At 37.4% G+C, this 13,158-nt stretch overlaps 1 protein-coding gene across 4 annotated transcripts in view; it reads left to right on the top strand.

The window, feature by feature from the left end:
• The window catches only part of Atp2b1 (ATPase plasma membrane Ca2+ transporting 1), a 53,134-nt gene extending 41,507 nt beyond the window's left edge, over positions 1 to 11,627 (top strand). The window contains exons 15-21 of one of the 4 annotated variants that reach the window (XM_075954891.1): positions 793 to 984; positions 1,204 to 1,417; positions 1,811 to 2,022; positions 3,257 to 3,364; positions 5,058 to 5,240; positions 5,618 to 5,704; positions 8,363 to 11,627. In XM_075954891.1, the coding sequence (XP_075811006.1) occupies positions 793 to 984; positions 1,204 to 1,417; positions 1,811 to 2,022; positions 3,257 to 3,364; positions 5,058 to 5,240; positions 5,618 to 5,704; positions 8,363 to 8,674 (1,308 nt within the window). In that variant the 3' untranslated portion in view covers positions 8,675 to 11,627. Of the gene's footprint in view, positions 1 to 792; positions 985 to 1,203; positions 1,418 to 1,810; positions 2,023 to 3,256; positions 3,365 to 5,057; positions 5,241 to 5,617; positions 5,770 to 8,362 lie in introns of all 4 variants that reach the window. The other 3 variants (XM_075954895.1, XM_075954894.1, XM_075954893.1) reach the window with 3 other exon arrangements.
• Positions 11,628 to 13,158: the final 1,531 nt, after the last annotated feature.

Genomic DNA, 13,158 nt, shown 5'->3' with positions numbered 1-13,158 from the left:
CATGTATTGTGTCCATCTTTTGTTCCGAAGATTATCTATGATGTTTGTAGGTACAATTAACTTGTTTTTATTAACCCACAGTCTGTTCATCTGCCCATTCTACTCCTGACAGTGTTGCTAGTCTGAGGCTTCTCATTGCTTCTTCAGTGTCTTCAGGTCTTCAAGAGCACCTCTCATTTCATGTCTCTTTCTAAATGTTCCCTGAAGCTACAGGGCCTGAGCCTCATAGGAATTTTATAATGGGGAGAAAAGTCGTCTCTGCTTTCCTTGCTCCCTGCTGCTGGCTTAAGCAAATTCCTCAGTCTCCTGAGCTGTTGGCCATTCATCATCTACTTCCAGTTCCTATAGTTTTGTTTCAAACAGTTCTTTCTTTCACGTTTAATCACTTTTAATATTTTCAAAAATTTTTTAATGTTTTAAATTTGAGAATTGATACATATGTACGGTGTATAATCATATCCACCCTTCCTGCTTCTCTAATTCCTCCAGCATGCCTCCCTCCCAAGTTCAAGTCCTGTCTTTTCTGTTAGTGTGTTTAATACACCTTCTGTATGACTTGGGAAGAGACGTCCCTTTGTTTGCAACACTACTTGCATTTTGCTTTTCATCCTTCATTCTTAATGTATGGTGTCTACTAAGCCTGGATGTCTTTGTTAGTGGCATCCTAAGATTACAGTATTATCGTCTTTTAGCATAAATGTAATTATTTTTTATTAAGTATAATGGTGCACATTTGCATATGTACAAGTTATATTTTAAACATTTAGTCTAATTCACAGACTTTTTTAACAGGGCATTGCTGGAACTGATGTGGCTAAAGAAGCATCTGATATTATTCTCACAGATGACAACTTTACAAGCATTGTTAAAGCAGTTATGTGGGGACGAAATGTCTATGACAGCATCTCAAAATTCCTTCAGTTCCAGCTTACTGTTAATGTAGTAGCAGTGATTGTTGCTTTCACGGGCGCTTGTATTACTCAAGTAGGTGACTGTTAATATTTATTTTAACGCAAAAATTATATGATCTACCCTTTTAAAGTCTTTAAGTATTTAAATAAGATGAAGCTTTATATTGTAGGTTAATTAACATAAAATGTAATCTGTTTTGTTCCTTAAGTCTTTGTAATCCTAAAGGCTTCCTGAAAGTCGCTGCCTTCCTCAACAGTTGTGAATGTCTATTAGGAAGCCTGTCTTTTCTAGGACTCACCTCTTAAGGCGGTGCAGATGCTGTGGGTCAACCTCATCATGGACACACTGGCTTCCCTGGCCCTGGCAACGGAACCACCCACTGAGTCACTCCTGCTCCGGAAGCCTTATGGCAGAAATAAGCCTCTCATCTCACGGACAATGATGAAGAATATTTTGGGTCATGCATTCTATCAGCTCGTGGTGGTTTTTACACTCTTATTTGCTGGTAAGAGTTCAGTTCAGCTGTTTCTGTTGCATATTACTGTCACTCAGCATGCCTTAGTGTGGCAGAATTTTCACAAACCTCAATTCTATTCCTGATTTTATGTTAAGTTTTTACTTGCTTTTCTTGGTGCCCACTCTGTCTGGGGAGGTTGATGAGGTGGTGGGGAAGTAGAGAGTCTTGACTTTTATCCAGGCTCCACCACTCTTAGATCTGTGATCTTGACATGTCTCCATGGTGCCGGGGTTTCCCTTTCCTTATCTGTAGAACAAAAACAGATAATCCTTGCCGGGGTCCAGTCCAGACCAAGGCTGGCCAAGCTTTGTTATCATGCACTTCATGAAACACATTGTGTTATTTCAGTGATAATTACAAAATGGTGACGTTTCATTTCAGGAGAGAAGTTTTTTGATATTGACAGTGGAAGGAATGCCCCTCTGCACGCTCCCCCCTCGGAACATTACACTATTGTGTTCAATACCTTTGTGCTGATGCAGCTTTTCAATGAAATAAATGCACGGAAAATTCATGGTGAAAGAAATGTGTTTGAAGGAATCTTTAATAACGCCATCTTCTGCACGATTGTTTTAGGCACCTTTGTGGTACAGGTGAGTAAGTAGAAAAGATAGTTTAGGCTATATGAGACATATCCCTACTTAGCAGATAGCCCAAGCTGGGAGGGAGCTTTCGTGTAATGACTGTGATGTCTGCCCAGCTTCATGTTGATTTAGTGTATAGTCTGGAGACTATGGCAGCTTGACCCAACCTTCTCAGAAGTCACTCCCACAGCTGCCTTCGCAGACACCTTCATTACTTTCAAATATAAAGTAAAGAATTACTTTTAATGAGACCAAATCAGCCAGTCACATAATTATTGGTTTTCCCTAGTACTTTTAATGCCTTCCTTTCGCACCTCATTACACCAAAAAAGTCTTTCAATTTAAAAAAAAAAAATCTAGAAACATTGAACATTTTCCTATTCCCTGTTTTCTTGGTTTACAAAAGAAAAACTATTTCAGTTCATTTCTTTATGAAAATCCAGACCTGATTTTGAAATAGCTCCAATATGGTTTATGATATAACCAATATATATAATATCAGTTATAATGCTAGCCTCCTAGCAAATCAGTGATGACTCTATCTGGAAAAATAGACAAATATTCTTGACATTAAAAAGCAATGAAATTAACAAATAAATGCAAAGCATGAAATTTATAATGCTTCTTAAAGTATAAAAATGTAACAACTATTACGCACCAAAATTACTTTTCTTTTAATTTCAGTATTTCACAGCTACTTCCCTTATATCAGAGAGAGTTGTCAGACTCAGACAAAAGTGAATGTTTTATTGACGTGCTACTCCCAGGTGTACTGTTGTAGGACACTGCGGGTCAGGAAGGGATCACGAGCACCGTAGTGTGAACTTTATGTACGGATGCCATTGGACTTCCCTCTCCCTGTTGAACAGACCAGAGAGATAGTGCACACTTCATAGCCTTGCCAGGTTGCTTTTCTTCTATTACAGAGCATACATACATAGTTGTCTTAACATCCAAATGTCAACGAGGAGTGGCTGCTGTGTAGAAGAGAAAAACAAGGTGGCATATTCTGTCCATATATGTCACCGTGACATGTGGTACTTCCCACAAAACACATACTACCTTTCATGAAAGCATACCAAAAAATGTAGTTATTTGAGATTATAGGAAAGAACATACAGGTATTCTTTTGGTCATGTGATTTTAATAAATGTAATATATATATTACATATATTTAAATTTGGGAGCAGAGATTTTGTTTTAGTTGTCATTTAAATAAATTTACTTTTGATTATTTCTCCAGATAATAATTGTGCAGTTTGGTGGGAAACCATTCAGCTGCTCAGAACTTTCAATAGAACAGTGGCTGTGGTCAATATTCCTGGGAATGGGGACCTTACTCTGGGGCCAGGTAAAAATCTCACTGTTTTTGTTAAAACCTAAACTAATTCTTTTTTAATCTTTCAGCTATTTCTATTACTTATTCTAATTACCACTTGAGTCACAGAAGGGAATTGTGAATTACATGGGATTTGCCCCTTTCCTAAGTAGCTGTTCTGAAGTGGTTCTTGTGCTCATTGGTCTTTTACTCGTTCCTATGTTTTAGAGCAACTTGTTGCAGTTGCAGACACGGCACATAGATGACTGGGTAGGATGGTAATGCCTGGGTCTTTCCCACCTGATTATGTATTTTCAGAATAAACATACTTCATTACTTTGGTATAGAATTTAATATTTTTAAAAGCCTGAGAGAAATTTTAAGTCTTACATAGTAAACAGTTTCTTAAAATCACGGGTGTCTGAAAAACAGAGCCACAAAATGGTTTTTTAAGGCCTTGGAATCGTCTTTAACAGTTGTCTGTAAATTAAGATGCCAGAAAAGCATGATCCACCTCAACTGTACTGATCGCCGTTTTTCTTGCAGTTAGTTGCACACATTCTTCTCTTAAAGATGAGTGGTACTCACCTTCAGGCTGTTGTCACTAGTGTCAGACCAGCTGCTGGAGAGTCAGTGCTGGCATGTCTGCGAACACAGGGTGGTGTGTCCCCGTATATGACGTGTGTGAGCTCATTCACTGTCGTTCTGCAGATCCAGCCAAACTCAGGTTTTATCTTTTTTTCTTAGTTGTGTTCTTCTGGGTTCTAAGTTGCTTTTGTTACCTTAAAACTCTTTCTTGGTGATCCTTGTTGGTCCAAATTTCTTTCTGATTATTTCAGTGTTCTCTGATAGGCAGAGCACAAGTCTACAACTTAAAAAATCTGCCTAATTTCAAGAAGAAAATCTCAGTGCTGCACACACACAGCCAGCAGCAGCAGACTTACGTTGATTTTGTCTGTTCATTTTAAGTGTGTGATTCTAAGAATAAAATAAAACCTGACAGTGCCTCAGAGACCTGGAATCTTAACCATTTCACGTGCAAATCACTTCACAAATCTGATCCTGTTTTACCCCTGTGAACGTAGATGGCAGGAGTAGAAGTTCTCCGGGCTATTCTGGTCTGAAGGCAGCTTGGTTTCCCCTTGGTAAACTCTACTTCATAGGTATTACCTGTTAACACTCAAATGCTAATCTGTACTGTTGATGTTTCTGATAGTGTTCTTGTTTCTGGAGGCATTTATTGCTTTGTATTGCTGTTACCAATCAGTGTTGACTCAATTTAGATAGCTAAATTTTATAAAAATAGTTAACTATTTTTATGACCTTAAGGATTTTCTGAATTCTCATATTCTTTTACTTGTGAATTTTTATAGTAATAATGGATTACAAGCTTGGTTTGTACCCAGTAAGACCACATGCCATGTCATCTTATTTGAAGTAAATGTAATTAATATGCGTTCAGGTGGAGACTGTATACATGTAGACACAGTAAAGCATGGTTGTACAATTTAGCATCATGAACATCTACATTAAAATATGAGAAATACCATCTTCACTTCTATGCAGAAAACATTTTGTTTTGTAAACTTGCCTTTTTTATAACTGAATAATTTTTGTTCTGAGAAAGTCACCAGCAAGACATTGCTTCATTGGTTAAAAAAAAAAAAAAAGAAAGTGGATACTCCTGCAGTTTTTAATACCTTGAGTTCTTTCCCCTGTGTTATAGCTTATTTCAACAATTCCAACTAGCCGTTTAAAATTCCTAAAAGAAGCTGGTCATGGAACACAAAAGGAAGAAATACCCGAGGAGGAATTAGCAGAGGATGTTGAAGAGATTGATCATGCCGAAAGGGAATTACGGCGTGGCCAGATCTTGTGGTTTAGAGGTCTGAACAGAATCCAAACACAGGTATGGGTCTGGTAGAGAGGTAGGAAAGCAGAAGGGAGTAATGATTTTTATCTGGGGAGCAGTCCAGACCACCTGTGCTTTGTAACTGCCTTTCTAGCCTTCCCAACCTACACAATTTATTCTTTTGAAAAATACTACTGATGGCTGAACTGAGCGAAACTTTAACTGATTATGAAAGAATGTCTCTTATATGCCCCAAGCTTTTTTTTCCTAGCTTTTATTTTCCCCTTTCATCTCAAAATGCTACTCTTGCCTATTTATCTGCTCTGTAAAAGTGCCTTTTTCTTTACATTTTAAATGTTGGTAGATGGAACGGTCCTTTCTCTTGTTCTCTCTCTCTTGCTGAGCACGCTGTCACAATCTCTGATTCCTTGCAGATGGATGTAGTGAATGCTTTCCAGAGTGGAACTTCCATTCAGGGGGCTCTAAGGCGACAACCCTCCATCGCCAGCCAGCATCATGATGTAACAAATATTTCTACCCCTACACATGTAGTGTTTTCCTCTTCTACTGCTTCTACTACTGTGGGGTGTGAGTGTGTGTTCCTAAGTGCATGAAATTAACATTTCCTACTTCACACACCTAACGTTTCTCATTTTCTCCTTAATGTTTAAATTCATTGTTCAGGCTTTTCATAAAGCTTTCTTTTCGTAAAGTGGATTGAGACCTCAAGTGTTGCCATTGTTGTTGTTTGGTTTCTTAGAGGGTTGGATAAGAGGCGGAACAATTGCAGCAAAAGATTAGACCTGAAATCTGGGAGCTTGTCTCTGTGCTAACTTATAATTCATATGGGAAATAAAATTGTAGATAAGCACTTATGAAACTACTATAAATTTCTGAGTATATGCCTTTAAGTATATGCATACTGCATGGTTCCCAGAAGCATGTGATTTGAAACTGAGCTAAGAGAACTGGAAAATTACATTTATAACGCTAAAGAATGAATTTGGCATTTCAGCTTTGATATTGTTCTGTTGAGAAGGTAACTTAGTAGCATGAAATGAAGTTCGTGTAAACAGCCAGTTGCTTGCTTTCCTGACTTGAGCTTTGTTTGCCTGTTCTGTGTGTTTTTATAAGAAGGGGCCCTTGAATAAGCTGTGCTGTTTATATTGATTGATTTCTTGGGCTTTTCCCGTTTGTATGTACATCAGTTCAGCTGAAAAATGCATCATAGATACTATTCTTCTGCTACAAACAAAATGTTGGTCTGTCAAATTGAAAGAGAAGTGCATGAATAAAGCAGAATTATAAAGTAGCATAATAAAGTCACATGATAGTATGGGCAGGACACACTTGGTTCCATGTGTTGGCATGGCCCGGCTTCTCAGCACAGGCTTCAAAGTTGTTGGAAACATAGACTGTCTGGGATCTGTCTTTTCCCAGGATCCCCAGTTTGTGCACGTGCACGTTAGTGTCTGCAGGTCCTGGGTGATAGTGTATGCTAATAGCGCATCACACTCTCTAACAGCCCCGTGAGGTGTAGGGACCACACTGTTGAGGAATTCCTCATCGTCTAGTCAGTGGAAAACTAAAACTCATTTTTATCTCTTTATTTTCTGTGTAAAGGCCCAAGTTAATATAGATCAGTGGTTCTCAACCTTCCTAATGTTGTTACCCTTTAATACAGATCCTCATATTGTGGTGATCCCCCAACCATAAAATTATTTTTTATTTCTACTTTATAACTGCAATTTTGCTACTGTTATGAATTGTGATGTAAATATCTGATATGCAGGGTATCTTATATGCAACACTGCCCCCCCACAAGATGTTGCAGCCCAAAGGTTGAGAACTGCTCATTTAGACTACTAATACAGCTTACAGATGGGGGTACTAAGTCCGGAGAGACAAACAGGAGGAAGGATAGGGTCACTTAGGGGACATATGACCCTAAACATACACTTTTAAAATATACAATAATATGCCTTAATAATCATTTTTCTGTTGAGATAATTTTAGTGATGACTGTTTTCTTCTAGAATGTTGGTGTCACTTAACTTCTTTTAACTTTATTAGTAAATGGTGACTTCATTCTTAAAATTACTAGAATTGACACAAAAGTGAACATTTTTATGTTATCAAAATCAAAATATATTTTAACTAATATAAGTGCTCAACTGAACAGATTTTTATCTCTAAAAAAATTTCTGAATGACACTTGTTTGTTCAACCGAATTGTCAGCACTACAATGACTTTTTGTGCTTGTCCTTTAACCTAGTTTCTTGTATACAGCAGACACCCAAAAAGAAAGGTGAATTGCTAGTCCATGAGTCTAAATAGTTAATGGAAAACTTTGGAACTTTGTGTCTCTCCCTTGGAGAATTTTTCAGAGTCACAGAGAGGGAGGGGTCTGTGTGCGTGCGTGTGTGCATGGTGTGTATGCTTGTGTGCACATATGAGTACGTGCCTGCATGTGTGTGTGTGTGTGTTTGAAATCTGTTCTTTCTAGCAAACTCTAGTGATCAAGATATAATCTCTCATACAGAAATCCACTAACACTTATGTAGAAAAAGTGGCATATACTCAAATATTTATAGCTGTTTATAGTAGCATTTTATAGATACATATGTGGGTTTGTCTTTATTCTTAACTTTTAATTAAAGAAGTAGTGGGGCAGGTGTGAGTTCATTGTGGCATTCAGCTTATATTTGCTTGGCTTTTTCATAGTTGGTGACACCCTGATTCCTAGCATGATAAATAGTAACCCTTTGTGCTTGACTTTGTTTAGCTTATTTGAGTTGTTTTGAGAAATACGTTCTTTTTGATTTAAAGATAATTCAACTAAGCTTGTGTATGGCTAAGTTCTCATTTTGTTTTTTGTTTTTGTCGTCTTAGGAAAAAAACATCCTACACAATGGCTATTAAATTTTTAGCCAGTGACAATTAAGATTTTGTTAGTTTTCCTTTGAATGTATACCTTTTAGAGTATGTGGTTTTGTTGTTCTGTAGTGTCCTACTAAAATATCATTTTTTTACAGTGTATTGCAAGTTCCACTGCATTACATGCAAATATGATTCACTCATACCTAGCTGTTTGTGGATTCAAACTCATAAGTGAACCATTGCTGTAGTTAAGCCACTGGTGTTCTGACATCTTTTCTGTGTTTTCTGCTGTTCACAGATTCGAGTGGTGAATGCATTTCGTAGTTCTTTATATGAAGGGTTAGAAAAGCCAGAATCAAGAAGTTCAATCCACAACTTTATGACACACCCTGAGTTTAGGATAGAAGATTCAGAGCCTCACATCCCCCTTATTGATGACACTGATGCTGAAGATGATGCTCCTACAAAACGCAACTCCAGCCCTCCGCCCTCTCCTAACAAAAATAACAATGCTGTTGACAGCGGAATTCACCTTACAATAGAAATGAACAAGTCTGCTACCTCTTCATCCCCAGGAAGCCCACTACATAGTTTGGAAACGTCACTCTGATTGTAAGCTGAATGTTAACACACTAGCTGCATTGTAAAGAAACCAATTGAAACTGAGTCTTTTCACATATTGTGACGGACAAGATAGTAGTCTTGTCTTTGGACTTCAACAGAAGACACACTTGTACGAATGTAGATTTATTTTTTTAAAAAAAAAAAAGCAAAGCTTTCTGCCGGACTGAGGGTGCTTTTTGGGGGGGGAGAAATGAACTGACAGATAAACAACGGCATAAGTGACCTGTGGATCATCATTGGTACCCAGAATGGTCCTGACGGTGTGTTAGCAGAGCTGTGGTTTATCTCAGTGTCCTTGATGGGAGAGAGGGAGGAGTGAAGCTGGGCGGGACAGAGAAGCCCTGGATCATTGAATGAATACTTTAATTTCTGCTGTTGGCTGTTAATAATTTGGATTATTTATGTTTATAAATGATACAGATCTGTTTACAAGGTTTGTAGATACTTTTTTTGTTCTTCATAGATGGGAAGCTTCCTTATAACTAATGCAGAGAAAAAATTAGTCCTTCAAATACTGCTGTATTTTCAGGAAATAAAAAAGGGGTGTTTCTATTGAAACTGTACTAAATTTTTGCCTACAATTTATCTTGTTAAATATTGTAGATAAATTGCTGATACTAATAGCCAAATAGATAACACTAATGCTTTGTTTAAAAAACAAAAAACAAAAAAAGAAAACAAAACAAGACAAAAAACAAAAAAAAAACATGAGCAGTGGTGTTCTAATGAAGTTATGGCATCTGTCCTAATTAGTTTCTTAAATACATTTACTACTTAATGGTTTTGAAAGAACTGTTTAATTTTTAAATTTTTTGAAAACTTGCTAATAACCTTTTGTTCAGAATTTAGTAGATTGTTTATTGCAGGACATCAAATACACAATGAAAGATGCTTGAAATGCTTTTGTTATTTCAGGCAAATCAAATTAAACTATAAAACTACAAGAGAACCTTTAGTCCTTTTTATTTTTGTCTAAATATGTTAGTTCAGTGATGTCTTGGTGAACTGTGAGTGAACTATATTGATTTTTCTAATAACTCCTTAGAGACCTGCATACAGCATAGAGGGCTGTTGGCATTTTGAAAAAGGTTAATAGGTAGAAGCATACATGTTTTCCTTTTTGTTTTTGAAACTTGTTTGTAAACATAAACAAATATGCCCTTTTATTAAATAAATACACAGCGATGGTTTTAAGACAGCTCAGCTCCTATCCTTAGTTCTGCATAGGTGATGCATCGGTCTGTTCCCTTTCACCACAATTGGAATAAATTTCAAGCTGGTAACAGCCCCATGAAGTTCTGTTTGAATTCTTTACTGGTCACCTCATCGAGTCAGGGTGAGACAGCGCAGTTTGCCACCTAACATATTCTTCATAGAACTTAGTTTTATCTAAAATAGTATCACCATTTTATAAAAAGCAATGACCACCATTGTCTCTGATACATTTGTTTTTATTAAGTGGCCAAATAACAGATGAGATAAAAGGAGATAATACATGAAAACATGGGGTAAGCTTCTAAACATGATATTTGTAGATTGATGATTAACCATGTGTTGGAATGCCCATCCCTGATCAATTGAATTTCTGGGCTCTCTGCTTCTTCCCTGTTTACCTTCTTCCTTTGTTTGCCCCTTGTCTTCACCCTTTAGAAACTGGTATTGTTTCAGGGCGCAGATTTCACCAGATAAACAATCCTCAGGCTGATAAGTTTACGAGGACTACTACATCCAAGAATGCTGACCCAGCAGAGAAACATGGTTGACGGTGCTTGATTTTTTTTTTTTTTTTTGGTGGGTGGGAGGAATCTCTTCTCTCCATCAGTTGCCTGCAGTAATCCTCTGCAAGTCTTAGAAACATTGGCTCTGTCGCATTTATCATTGTACATTTATTCATCAGGTGTTGTAGTTATTCATACTGTAAAAAGAGGTAGCATGATATTTGCTGGGAAGCATATTTAGACCAGGAGTCCAGAATGGCCTCCTAGTCTTGATTTTGCCATTAATGTGCTGCATGATCTTGGGGAATTACTCACCCTGAAAGAGGGTGGGGGACTAGACTCCTCTTGAAGAACCCTTTCAACTCTAAAAATTGACCCTATCCACTGAAGAAGCCTGCAAGGCATAGGGAATAGAGAAAAGGGAAATGTTTTCAGTTTTCTTTTTTATTTTGGTTATGCTTAACTAGGAATGTAATTACCAAACGATTCAGACATGCATGTGCTTTGGAGGGTTTGTGTCAAGCTTTTCCGGTCTTCATTTTTCAACTCAAGGCAATGGCTTTTTACACCACCTCCAGTCCATAAACGGGTCTTACTTAGGGCATACATGAAGTAATAGCAAGACATTGAGACACTGTAATTTCTACCAGAAATTTCCAGAACATTATGTAAGTAAAGAAAAAGAAATACAAGCAAGCTGTTAAAGATCTTGGATCCCATTATATAGAGTGTATAGCAAAATCAACATCTGTAATTCACATTTTATCTTTTATCCTCTAACAGGAGAGAAAAAAAAACTTGTTTAATTTTGCATCCCAAATGTTTTTAATCTTTGTATATTTTTTAAAAATCCTTTTCTCCTCATCATTGCCGTTTTTGTGGTTGTAAATAGATAGACTTGCCGCACTTTGAAGCCGAGTTACTCCTTGTCATCTTACAAAATATGTGATATGGTCATTTTCATAACAAGATATCAGTTTTGAACCGAGAAATGGTGATTTGTTTATAAGAAAAAAAAAACCTGGCTTCCTTTCTGTGAAATTGCTCTTTGAAAATTTCATTTCCACGTGTAAGCCAACTGAGATACTACCATGACGGTGTTGATTTCCTTTGATGATGCTTACCATCTCTTTTAGCCACTGAGCCTTTTATTATTTGTCTATTTGTAAAGTTTATTTGTCTTAACTCATTTAATAAATATACTGTTTATCTGTTTCTGAATGGGGACTGAACTTTTTGAATAATGGAATGATTTGAACATCATATTTTGGCGCTCCTTTTTTTTCCACTTGAGATTTTTTTTTTCATCTACGTAGTGAAAATTCTACAATATACTTGGAATGTTAACGACCGATGCGGTGACTCAGTGTTCTCGTGTACGTGGTGGTATCGCCTCTGGAAGTGAAATGTGTACAGTGCCCTCACTCCTGCCCACAATGTCAGCGTTCAATACAGCATCATCTCTGCAGTCCAGGGAGGACATTGTTTTGGTTTAGAACAAATTTGTGTTCCATATTATTAAGAAAGCTCATTAAACAGTCCTGGCTTTTCAATAAGCTACCTTAACTCTGTGATGAAAAATTCATAACAGTGAAATTTGTACGTGATGATTTTTTTTATAAGTTATTACCATAAGTTCACAGGAAAATGGTGAACTAGCGAAATAATTGTGGATGCTGTATTTTGATAGCAGAGATTATTAAATCATTAAATATAAGTAATACACAACATGAAAGATATTTTCCATCTTCTCAGATTGGGAAGTGTCAGAACTAAGTGTTTAATTACGTTCTATTTATAAAGTGGAAGGGGAGTTTCTTTAGCCTTCATTTCTTAGTATTTTCCCCCAAAGCTTCAGAGAACTCGGGTTTCTTTCTTTCCCTTCTTTCCTTCCTTCCCTCCCTCCCTCCCTCCCTCCTTCCTTCCTATTGCTTTCTTTTTCAAGACAGGTTTTCTCTGTGTAGTCCTAGCTGTCCTGGAACCGTAGACCAGGCTGGCGAGATCCACCTGCCTCTGCCAGCAGCCGGCAGGAACTCAGTTTGGTATAGCTGTTTGTCTCTGCAAGCTGGGATGCTTTAGAGCTCTTCTGCCCCTACTGCATAGCAACCTTCGCCTCTTTCCATTCTTACGCTTGGATAAGTCTGTTTGTGCAGGTATACTGCACCCATCCAGAGTCAACAAGGAAATTACCTTCATCCAAATCATTTATTTTTCAACAGATTAGCAGCTTTTCCCTGCAAGCTCTCAGTCTGTTTACTATATGCTTTTACAATGAGAATTACTTATTTTCCATTTTCCATATTTGTATAAAAAAACTTATAATCAAATATCTTGCACGCAGGCTGGTTTAATCTGTTTTCTCTAAGTTCAAATGGTCATTATCGAACAGAACATTAATGGCTCCGGAATGGGGGCGTAAAGCTAATGTGTGTTTACACAGTGTCGGTGCCTGGCACAGTTTCCTTTACGGCACTGCCCTGTGAATACTACTTAAGTCATTAATGTGCACATCTGGGTTTGGGGTCAGCTCAGGACAAAGCTTCTTGTTGACATCAAGGCTTAAAGGTCATGCTTCCATATTACCAATAGTTATTGACTCGTAAGTTAGTAAAAATGCAGCATTCCAATATGCCAAGCATTTTGTGTGAGTTATGGAAATGATAACCCTGTGAATTCTCATTGTACACATAGAAAAACTGAGGCTTGGGAAGTTTCGATCTCGTGCTTTGGATCATGTGGTAGAACTAGGATT

The sequence above is a fragment of the Microtus pennsylvanicus genome, chromosome 20 (genome assembly GCF_037038515.1).
Source record: "Microtus pennsylvanicus isolate mMicPen1 chromosome 20, mMicPen1.hap1, whole genome shotgun sequence".
Taxonomy (NCBI): Eukaryota; Metazoa; Chordata; class Mammalia; order Rodentia; family Cricetidae; genus Microtus; species Microtus pennsylvanicus.
The sequence above is the reverse complement of the archived record's forward strand: the minus strand, read 5'-3'. Positions and strand labels throughout refer to the sequence as shown.